This window comes from Poecile atricapillus, chromosome 3, assembly GCF_030490865.1.
Source record: "Poecile atricapillus isolate bPoeAtr1 chromosome 3, bPoeAtr1.hap1, whole genome shotgun sequence".
Lineage (NCBI taxonomy): Eukaryota > Metazoa > Chordata > Aves > Passeriformes > Paridae > Poecile > Poecile atricapillus.
In genome coordinates, this window is record NC_081251.1 from 53978156 (window position 1) to 54001976 (window position 23821).

Sequence of the window (23821 nt, forward strand, 5' to 3'; positions counted from 1 at the left end):
TGCCAAACATTGTCTTTTCCCAGCATATATACAGCCCCAGGTTGCATGAGCCTTCCTCTACTTCCTTTATCAAATTCCTCAGTGTCCATCTCCTGTACAAGCCAGGAAAAGCAGTGAATCCCTGCCACAGCTCAGATAATGCCAAGTGCCTGTGTACTCAGAAGAGCTTTCTTCCAAACCTAAGTAGCTGTGTGGCTTCTCCCCAAAGTGAAAGATGTTGTTTCATTTTTAAAACATGCACAAATTTCCCTGTTTTCTCCATCTTTTTGCAAAAACTTGTTGAACAGTGTCTCATTGAGGGGTTTTATTTTTACATGGAATGCAACTTCCTGTAAGTACTAAAACATAATATAATTCCATCTTCCCATGTTAAATAGAAATACTGAAACTACCAAGTATTCAGATCTAGCTCTGGTCAAAAGAAAGACTGTGTTCAGACTGTCATGGTATTCCTGGGTTTTGCTATTTTGCAGCTATTGAATTACAAGCTATTAAAACTTTCCTCTTTTGTCAGCCATGGCTCCAAAGATCTGAAGCACAGCTTTTGAATCTTAACTCATTTTTCTACTAATTGTTTCTTGAGTTAATTCTGTTCCAGGTATCATATGCAAGTGAGTACCACTCAGCGTTCTGACAGATCTGACCATTTCTGAAAAGACCCCCAGCCCATCTGCACAGTCTTACATGAATGTGAGCCCTTGTGAAAGACAACCAGAGAGCCTCCCTGTCTCAAAGAAGAGCCTCATGAAAGTCCAAAGTCCTCTGCTTGTAGGAAATCCTAGAAGTTCAGAAAAGTGTAAAGATCCTGGCAGAAGGGAGGAATTGACATGAAAGATATAGTGAGATGAAGGGAAAGGTTAAAACATAACGAAAACAACTGAAGAGACAAAAAAGGAACAGCTTGGAAGCATGGGGAAGTATGATGAAAAACAAAAAATGAAGGGAAGTGGTGGAGGGGAAGAGAGACAGGAAAACATGGCGTAGGCATCTCTAACTCCAGGAGTCTACAAAGTTTTTGCTTGTTTAGCAGTACCTTGTGACAAAAAACAGCACTGGAAAGAATCCCACACTACAGGAAAGCTAACAAAAATTTAATTATCAGTTGACATCTGGAGTTTTCAAAGTTTCTATTTATGAAAAGTATAGAACATAAGTGCATAGTTTCAGATAATCATGTAATTGGGCTATTTCTAACAAATGTTATTTGCAAAAATGCAGAACTACACTCTATTTCCTCTATATTCCTTCTTCAAAATGAATCACTGATAATGCCTCCATGATATAATTAAAATTATGGTTGTTCTACGAAACCTGCAAAACCTATGAAGACAATGTAGCTTCATCTGAGCACATGTGAAACATAGGGCACAGAATCACATATATAATTAGACCTCTCATTTTCTTAGTCCAAGTGCTGCTTTAGGCTTCAAACTGAGCTTGGAAATAGTTTCAGATACTTGATCACTCAGAATGGAACTAAACTAGCCTTGTACACATAAGCAGTCAGCTACAGGATTTAGTTTGCTATTGCTATGGGAGGTCAAGGAAAGGCTCAACTGTTTCTCTCAGTATTGTACATTGTCTGCAAGCTCCAAACTTTGAAGTCATGGCACAGTGGACATAAACTTTCAATCAATCAGTAACACAAAATTAAAATCCCAATAGTTTCACAGAGTAAAGCTCACAGGAGGCTATTTTCAGGTCACGAGCGTTATTACCACCAGCACATCTAAATATAGGTACCTTTTAAAATGTATTAGCCCCTCTGTGAAAACAACATGTGCTTCAAACAGTTTACCCTGGCAACTTCTGTTCACTGGGTAAGGCTTCTTCTACACTGCACTACTTGTGACACCAACACCGACTCGAGTTCGCTGACAGCGCACTGGTGTGTTAGCTTGAGACCAAAACCTGCCTCACGTGCACCATCTTTCAAAAAAAATCCACAACAAAAACAGGAGAAAAAGTATATAAACTCACTTGACTCTGCTTCTGACAAGTACTGACACAGTGATCATTTGCCATCTCCACACATCTAACAAGACAAAGGCCATTGGAAACCACAACCTCTCTTGAAAGCCCAGGTAAAAAGGAAAATAAATCTGTTTTCCATGGACTTAACAATATCACTACTACCCTTTTTAACTTCAATGAAAATAGCAGCCATACACACTGACAATGTAGTCACAAACACAGAAATAATTTGTCATGAAATATGTTTAAAATTAACTTAAAAATTAATTTGAATTCCATTAAATATTCTAATTCTGGATTTGTCAATAAGTCTTCATATGATGCATCTGTGTGTCTATAGTTTTCTACAGCTCCTCATATTCTACCCATTTAATAACTTTTTCTCTCTTTATTGCAACAGTAAATATATTCCTCTCCTCTCATAAAATTGAAAATATATGGAAAAACAGCACTACCAGACTCTAACACTGACTGTTATATAAAGCTATACTTTCCATTCATTTATTTTGCAGGCTAGTACACACTACCTTTTTCAATTTTACCTTTTTATTTATCTACAGACTTATATTAGTCTAAGTATTCTACTTTTGTTACCTATGGAAGTATATATTTTCATTTTGCTGTTGTCAGTACTTTCACAAAAACTAAACATAAGAAAAAGAAACTAAAACTGGTTTTTGTTACCATATTTTAAATATTATTAGGGAAAAATATAGATTTTTATTTTCATATATTTAATACCAAGATTCATAGACTAACCTCTGAATGTGTCACCATTAAGTGCCTACATCTATTTTTATTTTTCCACAACTAATGTGAATTCAACTGTCTTGTTGAAACTTTGTTAAAAGCATTTTAAAGATGAACCACAAAATATCTGGAGTTGGAAAGGACCCATACATATCACTGAGCTAATTCCAAAGTTGTCAAAATAATACTTTAATTTGATAGGGGCCTTTCAAATAGTTAACAGATGCTATTTTCTGTGACCTGCAACATAAATTATTGCTCAAAGATATTTGCTATAGAGGCTTGAAATCTTGAATAGAGTCTTAAAGCACTGAACTCAATATTTAAATATGATTTACAGAATAAACTTTCAAATACTACACCTAATACTGTGAAGAAATGTAACACCACCATGTGTTTCTCATCACCTGCATTAACACAGTTTTTGAAAGACTGGGAAGCCATCCTCCTTTTTCTGGAGAGAGAGAGAGAGAGAGAAAAGATCTCTTATAGAGATAGATCCAGTTTGACTTGTGCTGCATGGACAGTTTTAGCGACATATGCAGGGTGACAGCCGTGATACCTTCATAGCTGCCATTTTTGGGCTAATTAATACATTAATAGAAGAGAACTTCCACCCTTCATGATACATACTGTAACACACCAAGTCACTTCCTTCCACCTGTCTAGACTGGACTTGTATGTAATTTCCATAAGAACATTTAACATACCATCTTCATCTGTCTGGATAATGGTCTCCTCACTTTCCTTCCTCCCTTCTGGGTTGGTTAAGATCATCTTGAGGCTGACATTTGTGTAGGGAGGCAAATGATCCACAACGTGCTGAGGTGCCTTGGGGTCCATGTCCAAGCAGTCTGCTTTGCTCTCGTTGTGTCCACAGTAGTAGTGGTAGCATATTGTGACATTGAAAGTATGGCAACGAGTGATGTTGTAACCCAAAGATTCCCAATCCACAGCGATGTGTCTGGCCTGGATCTCAGCAATCTTCAGTGTTTTTGGTGTTCTCATAGGTTCTAGAAAATAGAGCATAATGAAGAGAACACGGTTAACATCCTTCATCCAGCACTGAACCATAGATGGTAGATGGTATATTCAGGAATGCGAGAGTGAAGGAAGCACCCAACAAACACCCAAGCATCATTCTTTGCACAGGTACCCTGGAGGAAAAACATTCCTTAGTTTTTTTTTTTACTTCATTTCTCTTTGTCCTGTCTTTGCAGGCTTTAGTCAGTGATGGAAACAGCAATAGTGAGAAAAAGAATAGTTAATTATCAGTGGAGCAATTCAAAGCAACTGAGAATACTGGCAACAGATGCAAGAAGAGTGACCAAAGGCCAACCAGCTGTCACTACTGGCTTCCCTTCTTGATTTCCCCTTTACTCTTTTCCTTTTTTTCACCTGTGTAAATTAGACAATACATCATAATGTAAAGAGTGAACATTTACTACATTATGACTTGTCATGCCACCAAGCAACACTGTATACTAATTATACTAATTACCTTACTAAACTAGCAGTTACAAAAACAATGCAGATATTAATTAGTGTTTATTATTTTAGTAATGAAGCTATTCATTCAAGCAACACCCCTCAGAAATAGCACAAAAAAGTGCTTTTGGATATTCCCATTGTATCCTGATTCCTGCAAAACCCCAAAACCGTGATTACTCTGAGCAGGTAATCTCTGACCTGCTCCCCAAGCTCAGCTGCTCTCCACATGTGCATTTCTACCAAGGAGTACGTGATGCTCCCCAAGCGGTCATCAATCCCTCACTGTCTCTCTAGTGCATCCATTCCTCATGCACGAGTAACTTTTATCATTAAACTTAATTAAAATGATTACACAATGAAAATCACGACCATGACTGTGTATACTAGAGTTTCACTGAAAATATACCCTGCTAATACATGCTTCCTCACCAGAGAAAATAAAGCCTGTTGTTGATACAGCTTCAGCCTTGTGTCCTTGCTGGTTTAAGGTCAAAACAGTCAAGATTGTTCAAGGAAGTGAAATATAGGATTTCTCTTTCTGGGTATAACTGTTCCCTGTAACTTGCATTTATGAGTTCCAACGAGGCAAAAACCAGCCAAAAGCACAGATGGTATATTGAAATAAGGAAATGTGAATCAGTGTAATCTATTCAGCATGCAGTTTGCCAGACAAACTGCAAACATTTAGTTTCAAACATCAAAACAACGGAATTCTAAATATAACATAAAGGTATTCCTAGTAACATGATGAGTGTTAAGGATTAAAAGTTACGCCTATTTGCTGCCATGATCTATCCTTTCTTCATTTTGAACAAGCACATATTTTACCTTTGCCATTAAGTACTGATTTATCATATATACAGTAAAAAGTGCAATTAAATAAGAAAACTTCCTGGGTAGTAGCTCTCTGAACAGGCTGTGTACTGTAACAATAGAGATTTGAAACTGAAAGATAGCATTGAAAAGGTCCTTGAGAGATAAGAGACTTGAAGAGAGGGAGGAAAACCAGGGTTTTATAAAGAAAACAATGTCTGTAAAAAACAAGTAGAGAAGTGTGAGGTGGTCATGGGAAAAAAAAAATGCAGCAACATAGTAGCTTTGGAAGGAGCTGGTAAGGGTCTTCAAAGAATCAGTATTCCCTTCGCTACTGCAAGCACTTGGGGAAAAACTGAACACCCAAGTGCCATGGAGGAAGAGAACTGTTAAGACAAATACATACATACAAACATATTTATGTATATATGTATTTATATACATATACAAAATCAGCCTTTTTCTCATATGAATGACAGTGCAAAACTTAGTTATACACACTCTGATTTAGATTTAGGTCTAAAAGAGTAAATATATCCTTCACCAAGGGAATGTGTTATAGGCTAAATTTTCCCTCTGAAATGGGATAATTTTGCTCATTTTAGTAATTTTGTCTTTGTTCTCCTACTCTAGTTTGCGCCTGAGACCACACTCATTAGAGATGGAATTCAAACCTGAACTCAAAATTTATTGGAATTGATGCAACGTAACACCAGGTGTCTGACCATGAAGTCTGAAACTATTAATGTTTAAAGCCAACTAATCAGTAACAGAAAATTCACTACATTTTCATCTTGCATCTCTCATGAAAAGACTTAAACTGCATTTACACGATGCTGCACAGCACTTTCAAGAGAGAAGAAAAAAAAAAAAGCTTTTTTAGTCATAAAGAAAAATTATTTTACAATTCTATGCAAATTTTACAAATGTGTCACAGCATCAGAGGAGATACTGAAAAGCATCCTTTATTCACCTGTCAAAAAGGAAAGAATGAAAGACAGAGTGTGATCTCGCTTTCTCACAACTATTCCCTTCTTTGGCAGAAATTAAACAACTTCTGCAATATTGAGATGGTAATTAAAGTCTGCAGAGTCTCTCAACAGCTTTAGTAAACTCTGCCAACTGTCCCACTGCTCCTAAAATGATGCTTTAAAAACACAATTTTACTCTTTCTTCTGGGCAATGTTCATCTTGGGAATCTCTAGAGGTAAAGACCAATTGTTTTAAACTACCACACCACAAAGTCTCCATCTGTAACACCTCAGTAGAAAGCAATCTTCGAATAATTACTTTTCTCAGATAAGGCACTATTGAATTTTTGAGTAGGCTTCTCAAAGATCTCAACCATCTCATTAAGAATAGCTTTGATCTTGATGGGAGCAAATAGTGTTCATCTCTTTTTTTTTTCCATTTCCCATCACAATTTAGGGTTTGCGTTTCACTGAAACATTTCCTTAATCCTGTTGGGATTTTATTTCAATTTATGCATTCTCTTCTGATTTCTTGACACTCTTTGAGCACTGCTAATCCAAACAATTCAATTCATGTCTTGTCCTTCCAATTTTTTCCCATCTTTCCTCTTTAAGTCACATGTAGAACTTTTAGCCAAAATACGTGGACTTTCAAGCACATGAGTTCTTACTTCTTTGTTGAATTACCCATGTCAAATAGGCTTCCTATGACAAAGAGGTAAGAAATAAAATGCTCTCAAAATACCTGCTCAATCCTTAACCTGTCTGCTGGAGTGTCAATAATGATGGCAGAAGGCACTTAATATTTTTCAAGCATTAATTTACCAATTACCCCTGTGAGACATGTAAGTGGTGTTAACTTTTCTGAGAAGAGAAAGAGGCACAAAAAGGGCCAATAGCTTGTTGAAAGCTACAAAGCAAATTACTGCCAGGACTGCAAGAAAACTGAACCCAGGTCACTGGTGGCCATCAGACAGCTAGCTGCAGCAATTCATAGACCTCATTTGCAATGCATGTGCCAATGCTTCCACCCAAATTCTAACTCCAATCCTGCACTCTAGTCCTTTTGTAAAAAGAGGTTTGGTGGGGATTTTTCAAAGGTTTTCTTCGAACAAGTTTTAAAGAGCATAACAGTACCCAGACACTAATTGAATATCTAAGCATAAGGACATGTTATTTGAAAAACAATAATTTGGCTTTTTCTTTTAGGAAGATTTCTTGATTGAGAGCTTTGAATTTGAAATAAACAGCTTTTTTGGTTGTTGTTGTTCTGCATTAAATCTTGTATTTGAAATTTAGATTTTTTGGGAGAAGATATTCATAATTTATTTTTTACAAGCCTTTTTCTCCATCAGATAAAAGGCTGGAGAGAGTTCTTTTGTGGTGACAGCAGAAAGTATGCAGTACTTCTGTTGTTGCAGGAAATTCAATATCCTGTGACTGCATCAAGCTCTTAGATATGAAGATCCTGACTGGCAGAGTTAGATCTTTGAACAGAAACCCAGCAACAAAGCATATGGAGGATTTGGTGGTGGTGGTGGTGGTGGCGGGGTTGACCTTTAGTTTCTCATGAACACCCCTAATGATGACAGGCTTCCTTCTGCCAGACCTTGAATGCGCATGGGCTGCTGCTATGACCTCCACCCCACCTCCACCTCTACTTACGGCCAGCTTCTCCCTCTGCCCTTTCCTTTTAACACCTGTCAATACCCATCTCTGTTTTTCTCCCTCCTCTCACCTCTGCTTTGTGTCTTGGCACACAAATACTATCAAGTGCTCACTGACTCATATCTATTATCCAATGTGACGGTTTTTAGCCTCATTGAACCAATTAAAAACAGAGGCATTGGGAGAATAGCAAAAGAACAGAAAAAGCAGAAGGATAAAGAGATTTGTACATTTGTACAGATTACTAAAACCTCAATCCTTATCCAGAAACCATGTAAAAGAATTACATGTACGTGGCACTCAATCACAACAATTTCTGGATCAAGAAGATTTAACCCAACCTTATGGGATAAAATAAAGAACATTTCGGTAATTCTCCAAAGGTTAACAACAGAGGGATAGACGGAGAAAGAGACAGAACCTGTTGACCCCATACAACCTCTCAACTGCAGGATGATTTAATAAGACTCTCCAGACAACAGATAAAATGAAATTCAATTTCTTTAGTGCTTGATAAGCAACACGTGATATGACAGGTCAATATCAAGCCTCTTTGTAGAGATTATCTTCACCTACACAGAGATGGGAGTGAAAACAAAAGCCTTCACAGCTGCAGAAGCAGCAAGGTGAGAGCATGCATTTCCTCAGAATCTCTTTCTAATGATAATACATTTTAGCCAGCTATCAATCAGAAACAAACAGATGTCCTGAAAGCTGTGAAAAAATCCCATACAATGAGGCAAGCGAAGTGTGACACGTGCTCTGCTTTTGCTGCCTTTCCTCAGAAATCCTAAATATTGACTGCAAGACAGTTTAATTTCCATGTACCTGGCAGAGGTGTGGGAATTAGATCTTCTGACAAGCAACCAGAATGCACATTTTTTCACATGAAATGGAAAAAAACTGGAGAAATTTTAAAGCACAAACATTTCAGAAAAATATGGTGCATCTCAAAAACCAGCATGTCTTGTCTATACACTGTCTGCATATTCAGTTCTTTAATTTGGGTTGCCTTTGGGATTCTTCCTCCCTCTTGAACCCTTTCTAGTCTGTTATTACACTGAGGAGCTGACTTCCAATTCTGCTTTAACCACACTGAATGAAATTCATATCAAATTTAAGAGCAACCGAGGTAGCCTTCAATTGTGACACTGGAGGTGAAAACTAACTGGACTTGGAAGGTGTGATAATGCACAAATTTGTGCATTTGAGGGAACTGCAGAGAGATGTAGGGCTTGTGTTAAATAAAAACTCTCATATATAAAAGCAAATATATGACCATTATTTATAAAGTAGAGGTAATAACACCAAAATTTAAAGCACACTTTTTGTCACCAAGGCTCCTTTAATTATCTTGCCTTTTAGAACAAAAACTACATAGAAAAAAAGAAGTCCGTATATTTCTGCTAATATTCTCAGTCTGAACAGCCACTGGAATTTCCCAGACTTTTCTTCTATAAGAACATGAGCCTCCTTGTCCTGTGGCTTCTCCTGACCTTTACAGGGTAACCCTTTCCTTGGCATGTGGGAAATAAAAAAGGATTATTCTAAGATGTCACCATGGTTGTTCCCCTTTCTCAGTTCATGCAAGGTCCTACAAAAACAGAAGGTTCCCAAAACTCAAAACAAAAAACCAACCAAACTAAAAACCAACAAACAAACACACAAAGTGTTATGGTCCTGTAGCTGTAAAGAATTATTCTGAAAGATCCCTGATAAGAACCTGGAAGAGAGGTAAGAGGGAAAAGAGCCAAAGGAAGCACAACCCACACAGGAATAGCTGTAAGTGCAGTAAGAAAACAATAAACAAAGGTGTCTCTCTTGCTCATTTTTGCTGCATTACTCTCAATTATAACTTTTGTTATTAGCAAATGATGAATCAGGCAGAAAGGATTTTTATATAGATACTAAATTCCTCACATCATAAACTTGGTTAGGACTGCTGAATATAGCAGTATGACTCATTAAAAAGGACCAAACTAGAGTTAAATATTTCAAGAGACAACCACAGTCTCAGCAAGAACTATGCACATCAACTGTGATCACTTCTGCACTTCTGGGGGTAATGTGCTGTTGTCAAAGGAGCAAACTGTAATTAAGTTATGTTATGAACAAAGCTAACAAAAATCCCTAGGTAAGGCGAGCTGTACTAGAATATCCATGATGAAGCTCCTGAGTTTCAAGGATTATTAACCTACAAGTCCAAGAGAATTTAGTTCAGATTAACTCCCAATAACTCCATTATTTAACAATATGATGATAATACAGGAAGATCCTTCAGACATCTCAAAAATGCCATGCTGATTTTCATAAACCAGTCTGTCTTTATGACAGAATAATTCTTGCCAATTCTATTCAAGTTTCTTGTCTGTAACTGGCAGATTTTTGACCATTTCAAAGTAGAGTTGAAGTCAACTCTGAAGAAAAGACATAAAATAATTATCAGCATTGGCCCCAATTCTTAACATACAGTGATAGTTCATGAACCACTTACCTTCAGTCAGGGATTCTCTTCTACTTACTTAATGTGTATCCCAACCCAAAACCACATCACATTATATTGCCAACTAGATCAATATCAATGCAGGATGATATAAGACATCAATCTGTCCTTCTCATATGTGTGAGAAGAAATAAAATACTATTCCACTGTATTATAAATAAAATACTATTCCGCTGTTGGATTACCTGAACTCCCTCATTCTCAGAATCTACAGAAATCAGGACACCTGTTCTGTAGGTAAATGCAAGTTGGAAAGTCTCAGATACTTGGTAGTAGGGTTCTTTGTTTAGTTGCATTGATTTTATTTGTTTGGGGCTTTTATTTTACTGTTGGTTTGCTGGGTTTTTTAAAATCTTGTTTCACATCAGCATTTAAGATGCCTTTTTTTATGCAGCCACATTTGAAAACTCAGGCCTTCAATCTTTTTAAACTTAGAAGCATTAAGAAATAGTGAACACCAAAGGAAGAGACATGAAGTCTCTAACTAATGAAGTTGACAGAAGTCTTTTCTGCAGTCTGATGAGAAAGAAAAAAATAACAGGTACATATTCCCACAATAAAAATCATAGGGATTGCTGGGCATCTCCCTTCTCAAATATGTGACATATACATAATGCAAAACAAATATGGATGCAAACATAAAAATAATTCACTTTTTATGCATTAGTATGTCCATCCCTTTGTCATGTGAAACATGAACCAGAATAAATGAAACTATGGTACTTACACTGTGTTAGCACTACAGATTTATTTTGGTGCCAACAAAGGTTATAATGCAATTGCATGAAAATCTATGAGTTTTTCCTCCTTTCACTACATCTAGTGACTGATTTATTAAGCCAGTTTACAAATTTCTTATTGACCACATACTTCAGGGAGCTGAAGAAAACATCTGAATTATTACAGAGATAATCAAATCCACTACACTAGTTTTGGTAGTAACAAGGGGATATTTAATATATTTTAGAACGTATCTTTTTGGATGCAAAATTCAGCTGTCCCTGCATCATAGGTGTAGTAAAGAGATAAATATAACTGCACTACTGACAATTATTTGCCCATTTTCTCTGGATAAGACATTTATTCTGTTGCCTCCACGCATAATTAACAGTTTATGCATCCTTAGCATGTAATCAATAGCTGCAAAGTCTTGTATTAGCTTGAGAGATTAGACATCCCTTAATAATAAATTCTGTTGGTTTCTCCAGTTTAGCTTAGCTGCAAAAATCCACTTTTTTATTTTTTTTTTATTTTTAAATCTGAGTTTAAATCAAAAGGAACTTTATGGTCTAGGGAAGGAGAGGAAAAGCTGGCATGTTCTCTTTGAACAAAATGAACAAAACCTATGTGATGGAATAAAACACAAATCAGCACGCCAACAAGCATCCGACTGCAAAATTAAACACAGGGGAAGCCTGACAGTACAAAATGCCTAGGAAGCCTGTTCAGGACTACAATTATGAAGTTTAATTCTGCAAAGTAAATTTCAAAACTATTAGTGATAGGGAAAAAGTGAACCTTTGACTTGAAATAGCAGTGCTTGGTTATGTTAAAGCAGAATGGAAGATATCTAAAACAGTAACAATTATATTATAAGGAACATATAGTATTTACACACATATTTATACACTTTTTACCCACCTTAACAGTGAACTTAACTGTTCAATATTATGAAGAAAGCATTTACAGACATTTATCTGAACATAAATCACCATTATTGCTTAGGTGATATATTGTTCATTTTCCTCCAAAACACATTCATAAACATGTTTTTATGGTTTTGTTTACAAACTATATATTTGGAAGCTTAGGATGTAATGAGTATTAAGCAAAATTACTAAGCTGGAGCAGTGTGAATAAGCTAAACAAGAATTTTCTACAGATATCGTCAAAGCTTCAGTTCCTTTCTCCTGTATAGAAAAATTTCAGTTCTCCAAGTTAGGAGGCATAAATATCATCACATGAAATAAATGAAAAGATAGGGAATGCAGTCTGTATTAAAAAATAGTCAGCACAATGTACTTAGACTGGGAAAAAAGGCTACATTTACCTCAGATAACTAAGAATTGAAAATCGCAGGCAGTCCTTATGATACCCACTTAAAACCTGTACACACATTTGTATGTGTGCATGTACACCGATAGACCTATGCAGACACTTTTACTTCCCCACATGCAGATAAAACATGCACCAAAATTCACCATCTCTATCTCTGCATACCTACTGAAATGGTCTCAATGTGATTTTCTCCTGCTTCCTTTTTATCTCATCTGCTGGCTCTGGGGCCTTGGTTGAAACCACCCATCCTCCATCCCCCTGTCTGCAACCCAAAAAGCCTGGAGTTTCTTGGTCACAGCCCATGAACTACCACATCTAATGTTGTGCTTGTGTGGCAAAACCCGGTAATAATTGTGTTTCACCTTACTCTAGCTCCTTTCACAAAATCAATAACACTTCATATCACACAATGCATATATTATGTAGTGATAGGTATCTTTATATAATGCATAGGATAAACCTTGGATGAAACACAGATTCATTAAGTTGTTTGAAACCAGAAATGGCCCTGGTAAGTAACATACAATGCCTTTGCTGTATATATTTTGTCCCATCAGTGAAACAATCCAGGTAATTTATTTTTAAATGTTGAATGACAACACCTGCAGTTTCTATTGTACAGAAAAGTTTTCTCTAAGCAGTTGGAAATTTATTTAATGAATTGCCTTCATTTAAGAACAAATTTAAGAACACAAGTTGATTGAATTAGTATAAGCAGCCTTGTTTTCTTTAGAGAAAAAAATACAGATGCAAAATTCCTCTAACATTAACATTTTGAAAAAGATCAAAAACCATTCTCAATGGTATGTAGAATTCTAAAAATGCTGGTAAGGAGCCATGGGGGAAATTCCTTTCTAAGGTGGATACTGCGAAATTTTAGCATTTTTGAATTTCAATGAAATTTTGTTACTTAAGTTGCACAGTCACCTGCCAAAGTTTGACTAAACATGACTAAGAAAATTCCTCAGTCTATTGGTCAATCACCACTGCCAAGTGACTACCATAACCTAATACTTGTACCTGTACGAATAATCTTCTTAATACCTTAATTTGATATTTCTTTAAAGATATTTTAAATTTTCTGTACATTTTAAGCAGCCCAATTTCAATTCAACTCTCCCTTGATGTGATGTACCTGTGAGAAAAACTTGCATTCTTGTGTCAGCAGGCAAAGCACTGTCCATGATTTCCTAATGGAGCAGTCATGACATTTTCATTAGAAGATACAGCCCTAAGTAGATAGTTTCCAGAGAGGAGCCTTTTTTCACAAAATTTCTTGAAAACTTTGTTTTCAGAAAGGGAAAGGATGATATAAGGAATATTCGCTTTTCATATTGCCTTGCTATCTGGGCAGAATTGACACGGTATCAACTCTCTTTCCTAATACCATGTGGCTGCAAAACTTTGGAAAGCTATTCTGGGAAATGGGACCTACTCCTGCAAACCTTTTGTTCCTGGCACTGCCTCAATATAAGCAGGGCTCTGCAGAAGTGAGCTCACAAGCACCTTTTAGCCACTGTGAAAGACGGTACTTGCAGAAAGAACACAAAAGCAACGAAAAGGCCTTGCTGACAGAGGCACTAGCAAGCTGGGGAACTGTTTTCTAAAATATGCCATGAAATTCAAATAATACTCTTCCATTTAGCTGCATAAAATACTCTCAAGAAATTGCCCTGCTGCTTCACTTTCAGCCATTTAGTGTTCCACCAAGCTATTGTTTCCTGTCTAAGCAGAAACTTGGAAACCATAAAATAATTCACCTACGGTAAAAAAAAGTAATGTATTTTAGAAACAATTTTCTCTTTGCACACTTCCTCTGAACACATCTGGCTTATTCCATGATCCCAAGACACAAAAACATTAATGAAAAATGATCCTAAAGAATTTTCTGTCTACAGGAAAGCTGGACAAGTTGTAACACAAAAAGGTGGCAAACCCAGGAAATGAAAAACAATCCTAGATGCTGTGGATAATAACTTACCCTTCTTTAAAAATCAGGTGTTTTTATAAAAAGTTATTAACAAGCAAATGATTTTACCTTATAAAGAACTGGTGATGTTGCTAAATGCAATCCAAACAAATCTACTTTTCACTCACATGAGAATGTAAAGGATTAGCTCTTTGGTTGCAGGAGCCATCACCATTTACTATGTGCTTTCTTGTTCTAGATACCCATCTAGAGAGCTATTTACTTCAAGCTGTCAATCACATTCAGTAATTTTACCACATTCTGACTTTCAAAAAGATATTGTACTAGAACAGTTGTCTTGGCTTCACTGTTACAGCAAAGCAAGTGCCAACGTGCTACCCCGACCAGCTCTGCTGCAGCAGTCACCCAAGAGAATGTCAATCACGCCTGCTGAGTAAGTGGAGCATTAAATTATTTTTTTATGCCTGTGTTGTACATGCTGAATCACTGTCATCATACCCTCACAACAGAATGCAAAGAAGGAAAGGAAGCCAATTAGCCAAGTCAAGGCCACACAGGCAAACACACTAATTTGGAAGTGCAGGCTAATTGCTGGACACCAGCATAATACTGTCACTTAAACCAGATTTATTGCTGAGTCTAATAAATGTTTATAAATAAATATAATTCCTTTCTCTCACCTTACTACTGAAAGACTTAAAAATTCCCCTGGGTATCTGCCAGGCTTTTATTTTTTTTTTTTTTTGGCACCCCGTCTTACTGCTAACCTTTTGGAGATCGACATAACAAGCACACGTGCAATCTACTACCATCCCCTCTTGTCACCACAATCAAGCCACTAGGTCATAACCTTTATCAACAACCATAATAATTTGCAGAATTAAAAATCTACAGTAGAATGCCTAAATTCTTCAGAATATGTTTAAAAACATAAAATTCTTCAGAATTTGTTTAAAGGCTTTTATGATTAGCAATGGAGGTTTTTTCAAATTTACATTCCAAATCTACCTGATTCTTGACAGCCTCTGCATTGCTTTTTGAGCTAATTCTATTCCTATCCATATCCATTAATACCAGCTTGTGATGCCAGCCTTATTCTCCCACTGGCCATATTCTCCATAACCACCTTCTCCCCCTTTCCTTGTTTTGAATCTTGAAGTTATTGTAGCTCTTGCCTTCAAAACTTCCCTTGCTACTTTAATATTCAGGCAAAATTACAATATTACTATTAACTTGAGCTGAAACAAGGACATGTGCTAGCAGTCAAAAAAAACCCAAAAAACAACCACCAAGAAACCCCAAGCATGTTTGCCTTTCCCAGCAGCCCCTCAATTTTTGCTTTTGACTTGGATATCTGGAAGGCAGATTAAATCACAGCACAATAGAACAATTCAGCTTGGAGGGACCTCTGAAGGTCATATAACCCCATCTCCTCCTCAAAGCAATTGTATCAGATTGCTCAGGAACTGGTCCAGTCTATTTTTTGATATCCCAAATGAGGTAAATTCTACATTCTCTCAGGACAATAGTCATGACAGATACATAGGAGACATAAATGTGACTTCAAGTCTTGAGCTGACTTCCAAATATTTGGTGAAAAGCAGAGAATTCCACACTTCCCTAAGCATCAGATTTATTTTTTTGATCTTTTTTTACAGTATCTGGCACTGATGTCTGTTAGATGGTAAGGCTCTTCACTCAAATTTCACCAAGCTTCACTTTGTTTGACACACAACTTCACAGTTCACAGAATACCAGAAGCATTTTTTCTTATTGAAAATATTATTTTTAACTGCACTATTTAAGATAAATGTGCAAAATAAAGTTGAACAGAAGAACTCAGGTCTCCTCTTTTCAAACCACGTGAATGTGGCACTTAGGGCTGTGTTTTTTATGATGGACTTGGCAGTGTTAGGTTTATGGTTGGACTTGAAGATCTTAAAAGTCTTTTTTGACCTAAATGATTCTATGATTTTATACTAGAGAAGAGAGAAAATCACTGTACTTTAATCTGCATATTTTATACCACTATTTAAAGACATTTGGCAAGGGGCAGACATCTAAACAAAATGAGTTGGTGTTATCCTGTTTAATAATCCTTAGGTTATCACACATCTACTAGAAATTTGTTGATGGGTGTTTTGATTTGTTTGTTTAGAGGATTTAGGTCAGATTTTACTTCTACTGAACATTATAATAGAACCCAAGAACAGAAGTCAATCATCATAAGTGTGCAGTGATGCATCTAAGTGCATTGCCTTAACTTCTTAATCAATTCATAAGAAAGATGGAAAAGGCCATCAGTTATACGAATGTACATCGCATAGAAACCCATTTTAACATCTAGAAATAAAATCAGGTATGTTGGAGTCATGTAAGAAACTGGCTAATATAATTTTGCGAGCTGTGCTGACATTGCAATCACCAGGATGATTAATGAAGTTTATGCTTTCAGTCTTTTCTCACAGCTATAGTACCATGGTAGCACAGTGCTTTTTCAAAATTATGACAAAATGACTAATCTCTATTAATTGCTTTTGAGCAAAAGCTTTATACAGAGACTGAAGAGAGCAATAGAATACATGATTTTCACAACTAAGCATTTAAATCAAGCCATTTACTGAGAGGGTGAACTAGTTTACTTAATAGTGAGGTCTATCTACCATCAGGTATTTCTGCCAGGGTTGCAGGAATGGCTTACTCAAGTGACATACACTGCAGGAAAGGGGGCCATGTACTCTGAAAAGAGAGAATTTCAAGCCCAGCTCCTAAGTGGTTTCAGAGAAAAAGTCACCACAGCCATAGAAATTTCCAAGCAAAGAATGTAATCCATGCTCTACTTGCAGCTTGGCTCCTGAGGAATGTGTCCCTCAAATAGCAGTTCCCGTAGGCATTCAACCCAAAGGACAACAGACTGCTTGTCTTCTTTTGGACACAAACACTAATTAAGCAGTGTATATAAAATGAAGTTTCCTTCAGTTGCTGGGGAGTTTGGCAAGTGATTTTTTTTTTTTCTTTCAAGCTGCTCTCCATTTAAATTCAGATATTTTGTTTCTAGACACAAGAATTCTCAAGGAAATTTATTTGAAATGTCTGGTTGATTTCTTTGTTGCTGCTGGCTCTGAACCCTCATTCTTGCTTAGCTATTTTGATCAGGCAATGACTGAGTAACTTGCTAGGAAGACTGCTATCTGTCTTAGAAAGGATCCAAAATACTCTGAGCTGGTTTTAGTTCTTTTTGACACAATTAATAGATCCTTCCTAAATATGAAATATTGGACGAGGAAGTTATCTATAGATTTGTAAGAAATTAATTTAATTCATATAGTCCACCGAAAAAAACAGCTTTGTCTTTAATTGAACTGGTTGGAAACCATTTATGCAACCTGCTGTTTTATAAGCCTCATTATAACAATCAGCATTTGGCATTTGAGAAGGACATTTAATAAAAGCAAAAGATACCATATTCTATTGACAGCAAAATGATACTGACTCCTTGCGAAAGTGAAGCAGTAGAATTTGTGTTATCCTCATTTCTGTCTGAGAATGAAAATGCAACAACTTTAATTTCCTTAACATTCCTTGAAAAAAGACAAGAGGATGAGAAATCACTTTAGTGATACTGTTATAAAGTAAAAACAAATGATGGAGCTGTAGCTATGATTACAATTATGGCTTTGGTCTGGTATCGCACAGCTGATAATATCCCAGCCTTATGTGTCTTGTGCTACTTCTTGAGTTCAATTTCCTTCAGATAATGTATTTGGGTTCCATAATATGCCTCTTTGGTGAAACCAATAACTGAATCCTGTGGTAATTCCTCAGGGAGTTATAATTTATGGCAATTGTCTGTTCCCACCACTTTTCTCAGTAATTTGTTCCAATGATTAATAGCCCACTGTTAAAGACAAATAATTGTACCTTACTTCTAATTTAAATGAGCCTGACCTCAGCATGCAGCCATGAGGTTCTTATATTTTACCTCCTCTAGAGGAAAGAGGTGTTTTGTACCATGTAGTATTATTCCCTTGTACAAATACTGTATAATTACCTCCTCATTGCTGATAGACATATATGATTGAGATCTTAAAGTCACCTTTTCTAAGACTGCATCTTAAGCCATGACTCTGTGGCACTTTTCTCCATTCCTCCCAAATCTGCATCTGTGTGTTGGAAACATGGAACCAGATGTGCATCCAGTTATCAATATCACAAAATCACAGCGCTGACCCTGCTTTTTTGTCATACCCCTACACAGAGAACTTCTGGTGACTGCTGGTCTACGTCCCCCAAAACTCTTTTTGTGTTTCTGTACTACCTCTTTCAAATGCATTTATTCACATTCATGTGTAGACAGTAAGCCACACAATCTATTCTATTTCTAAACTGTCAGAGGAGCTAAAAATGCTAAAAATGAAGCTTCAAATTTAAATCTCAAAGCAAGGACAAAATTCGAAGTGGTATAATGTCATAAACTTTTATAGTGAGATATCTTGCCTTTTCAGGTTCTCATTTCACAGCTCAAAATTTTGATTGCACTTTGTAATCAAAAGATGCAAAAAAATTAGAGCTAAGTACAACAGGTTAAAGGGCAATAAACTTTATCTGCAAACATATTTACTAATCCACTTTGCTCATCACTCAAAGACTATGAATACACACATTAGTCTGAGTTAAAATATTACAATTATTGAATATTATTGTTGCAGTGAAAAAGAAAACAAAACCAGAAAAGAATGTCAATTTGGGGAGAAAGAAGGCTACGCCTTCTCCCTGTATAAACACTTCAAAAAAATGCAGTCATGCTTGACTGCAAAAGACAATGACACAATTTTTTCTCAAAAACCAGTGCCTTGCTGAAAGTCACTGAAGATTCCCCAAGGAGAACTTGAATTAGAGTCAAAGGCCAGACATAAAGACACCTCTCTGAAACCTAATCCTCTTGCCCATTTAAAATGTTCCTGCAGCTTCTGGTCAGAAAAACACAACACTAGGGTTGTACTGTTAGTTTTACTTGTTTTTCTTTAGTGTTTTCAATACCAAACAACTCAAATATCTGAACAAGTATCAACACAACTAAAATAAAACCAGACAACCTACTCTTCCATGTCAGATTGTTTCTACCCTTCCAAAATACTCTCTTCTGGCATTAGCAACATAACAATGTTTAAACCACAAATAGGCATTGGAAATGTTGGTGTTACTTAGTGGGTTTATATGAAAGTTAATTGCTTTTCCACTGTCCTTCCAGGATGCTACGGTACAGTCATGGATTTAGGTACAAGAATGAGGCCTGTGTCTTTTCAGACTCAGGATGAACCTGAAAGCATGGCACATTAGTTGATATTGGTACCTATTAAAAAACAGCCAAATTTGTTCATAAGTTAGCTCTAAAGAAAAATATAAGCAGTAAGTAATAAGTGCAAAACAAGCATTTTTATGTCAGCTGGATAAAATCAAAAGAAGTCTTCATTCAGGAAACTATTTTACCAGAGTCCTTGTCTGTCACAGAACAAGAACTCCTCAGGGTCTCTCTTGACAGATCTGACAGCTCACCAGGGTACCCAGCAGGCTTCATGAACTGACATCCCTCTGCTTTCTCCATAGACACTCCTCTTCCCCCATCCCACCCAGCTCCCTTAGACCTTTAAACTCCAAACCCACTCTATTTTAATGCCTCAGGTGTTTTGGATTCTCCTGCCACAGGTTGGAAAAAAAATTTCCTGCTCTTTATTTGATCTAACAATATCATCAGCAACTCCAAATACAGATATAGCAAAATCAGGTACTTGATTTCAGTGCCCAGCCAAAAAATCTAAGGTATTTTGCATTTTATTACGTACAAACAAGAGATATAATGGCACCCACTCTAAACATAAATGTGTCACAAAATGTGTTTGTAGTCTTCAAATCAGAAAAGCATTTTCAAAATCAGGATTAACCTTCTCTAGAGCAGTGCCAGGACTTGTACTACCTGATGTTTTTTGTGGGCTTTGACCTAAATGGGGCTTCTCTGAAGAGCTCAGATTTTGAATGGACAAAAACAGATGGGACACAACACCACCAAAATTTACATCTGGGCTGCCAGTCTCCCATTCCCCTGTGCCACCTCTCTTCCACATCAAACCAAGTCACACTACAGAGACGAAACATCTTAGGTTCAGACAGGCTTGGGCCTGCACTGTATGAAGGAGTGGATTGCCTCCTCGTCCATTTTTCTTCACTCTTGCAGCTGAATACTATAAATCAATAAACAAGCTGTTAAATTGATTTTTTCTTTTTTTTTGGTCAAGACATTAGATGCTGAATTAACTAAGCCTTAAATAAAACAGAATTCTAGCAGAGGAAATTTCACAGTCTGAATTGAATTAACACAGTCAAAAATTTCCTTGAATTTTTCTCCTCTTCCATGTAACTCTAGGAGCTGGAGTCCAGGAAAATCAATACAACATCTGTAATAACAGCACACTAAAAACTTTCCAAACACTCCAGGGAAAATCCTATAAGTTATGTTTATGACTATTCATAACACAGTAAACGAGTATTTTAAACTATTCCTTGTACTTTACTCTCCCCCACCTTAGAACTTCATTAGCTGGTATACTGATAAACAACTAACCTTTAAAGCAGCTTTTATATGTCTTGTGTAGTTAATCAGTATACTGAACCCTTATTATCACATTTATTAATTATCACATTTTAGATTGAACTGAGGTATGTATTTCCATCTGTATCTTTCAGCTATTTAATAGATGTGTCTCCTGTCACAATTATCAAATGCCCTGCAAAGTCTCCTCCTTTGTATGTCACTAGCAACATCATCCCCTGGTTTGTCTACAAATATTATGCAGTTTGCTTCCTTCTCAGCTGTGCTACACACAGAGTAATTCAGAAAATAAGGAATAGATCAGAATCACTTTTTTCTCCCCTCAAACACAGAGAATGAAATAATACTTTGTAAAATAGCATAAAAAGAATGATAGATTTTTTTTCAAAAATGCAAGCAAGGTTAAAGTGTGCTAAAATCAGCAATAGCAATCCACATTAAATAATAATATTAAATATCTTTTACAGAAAATTATTTACTTTCCATAGTGCCAGAATTAATAAATCACTGTTAAAACTCTGATATAGTATTTCTAAACTGGTTATGTTTTGCTAGCCAACTCTGTCTTTTAATAACAGCCCAATAAACCCAAACAAGTAAAACTGTGAATGCTATTTTCAATTGCAATGAATCCCTACCTCAAATATTTTTTAAAAAAATATTTGAAAACTACAGTCCATATGTGAAATATACACCAATTCAGTGTACACAGAACTCAAAATTAGCTTCCTAACCCTTAAAATGGTTTCAGCAAACTGACTCAATATTAAAACTAGGGGAAACAATTGTCACTTAGCACTGAAATACACAACAATCCAAGTAGTTTAAACCAAGATTTCAGCTGTTAGATCTACAATGCATACCAAACTACCTGCCCTTTCAGTTAATTATAACTCATGATAATAAATGAATAAATTAAAAAACAAATCCAAATATTTAATCCCATACCCTGCTAACAGAAAACAGGAAAAAAAAAAAAAAAAAAAGAGGAAAAAGATGGGGTTTTATTCTGGGCTTTGAAATGCACCTAATATATATTTCACTTTAAAATAATTCAGTCTTTCCTTCTTTTTAGCATTGCCCTATACTGTCAAGCTTGCAGTACATAACACACAATTCCTTCCTTTCCCTCAAACATATGGGATCGCTACCACAGCATTGTGCTATTTTCACATATATGACACTTCTGAAAGAAAATAGCAAAATCTCAACAATCTTGTTTGTTGCTAATGCACAACTGGTAAGCCAAGCAGCATTTGTCAAAACTGCTTCAAGAAGATCTAATTCTCTATTCTCAGGACAGACATTGAGTTTCAAAGTATGTCACGTTATAAAACCATCTCAGTCTAGAACTTCTTTTTGCTGAAATGGTACATTTCCATACTCTTCCACCAGAATAAAAATTGAAAAAAAAAAAAAAAAAAAAGTGAAGGTTATAAAAGAAAGAAATTGTGATATAATCAAGTCACACTTGCACAGACTTCAAAATTGTCAGATATACATAATCAGAGATGGAGGAGATAAAACATCTGCTGTGGCAATAGAGGGATTCAAAATGATTGAATGAGCAAGAGCAACAGACCCACAAAGTGAAAAAAAACCCCAAACCTTTGCATTCCTTTTGCATTGCATTTGTTTTGCATGTGATATTTACTTCCTAGCCATCCCACTGAACTATTATTAAATAAAAGCTTTCACATTTGATATGCTATGAAACTGCTACAATTACTCTCCGATAATCTTGACAGCTAACGTCGACCTTTTGCCATTTGCTGGGATTTTGCATAACAAGAATAATGTGTGACATTTTTAATACAGGAAAACTTATGAAAGAGATAAACATTTTGATGATGAGGAATATTTCTTTGTGCTTCAGGTCTCAAGGTTTGAGCACCCACCAAAGTGAGCATTAGCTATGCCACGCCCAGCACAGACAGCAGAGCCCATTGCTGGAGCAGTGCAGCCCACCCAGGCTTTCCTGACTTTTAGAAGCACCATAGCAGCTCAAAGCAGCTCAAAGGTGTGTAACCTGTGCTTCAGCATCCAGCCAGCAGTGCTTACAAACATTAACAATTTCCATTCTATTCAGGTTTATATCTGAGAGAAGTCCCTAGACTCATTTCTGCTCTTCCACGCCATTTCTTCTCCCTCTCCAATAATAAACATCTGAAGAGGACAATTGCTATGTACCCTGACAAACACTGCTGAAAACCATAACCAGCATCAATGCAGAAACCACTACTGTGCATAAATATGATTTTCAATATGGACTTCAATATTAAGTGTGGTCTTGGAAGATAGTGTTTAAGCTGCCTAAATTGTTTAATAAATAGCAATCTTTGATGTCAAAGAGGAAAAACCTAGGTTACCAACTGAACAGCCTTAATCAAAATAATGTAATGCTGAAATAAAAATAGTGTACCAAGTCTAAGGGTTTGATAGCTCTAGATACCAATTATCAAGAAATGTGAAAACTAAGGATCAGCCTTTGCTCTTGATTGTATACGTTATCGCGTGATTCAACGGAAATGGTAAAATTTTATTAATGTCCTATTTACCTACCCATGAAAATTATATAATTTTCCATCAATTCTTTTAGCTCTTCTTGTTTAAATCAAGTGCTAAATGTAAAGCATAAACCAAAGAAACTTCAAAAATTACAATTTACTGTGTCTGTGTTTTATATATGCAAGTTATCATCTTTGACAACGTTATTATACAAGACTTACAGTGAATAATCACTTTTGGGTTCTATTAATAAAAAAATAAAACTGTTACAAAATGAGCACAAACTTACCACCTACTTATTAATTTTTGCTCTTCTGGCTACAAGTCATCACAATCTGTACCAGAATCTAACCCAAATGACATACAATTTACTCTTCTACATACAGGGAAGAAAAAGTAATTTGGGGAAAAAAACCCCAAACAAACCCCAAGGAGTTATTCCAGCAGATGTCGTTTCCTCCCTAAATGCCTATTTGGACTTTGCATTTCTGAAACATCAAAATTAATTTAAACCCATTGTATTTCTCAGTGACTTTTTTCACAAATCA

At 36.2% G+C, this 23821-nt stretch overlaps 1 protein-coding gene across 5 annotated transcripts in view; it reads right to left on the minus strand.

The window, feature by feature from the left end:
- Positions 1 to 23821, minus strand: part of PTPRK (protein tyrosine phosphatase receptor type K) — a 382502-nt gene that overhangs the window by 88314 nt on the left and 270367 nt on the right. For all 5 annotated transcript variants that reach the window (XM_058834980.1, XM_058834978.1, XM_058834979.1 and 2 more), the window contains exon 8: positions 3435 to 3737. In XM_058834980.1, coding sequence (XP_058690963.1) covers positions 3435 to 3737 — 303 coding nt within the window. The remainder of the gene's footprint in view (positions 1 to 3434; positions 3738 to 23821) is intronic.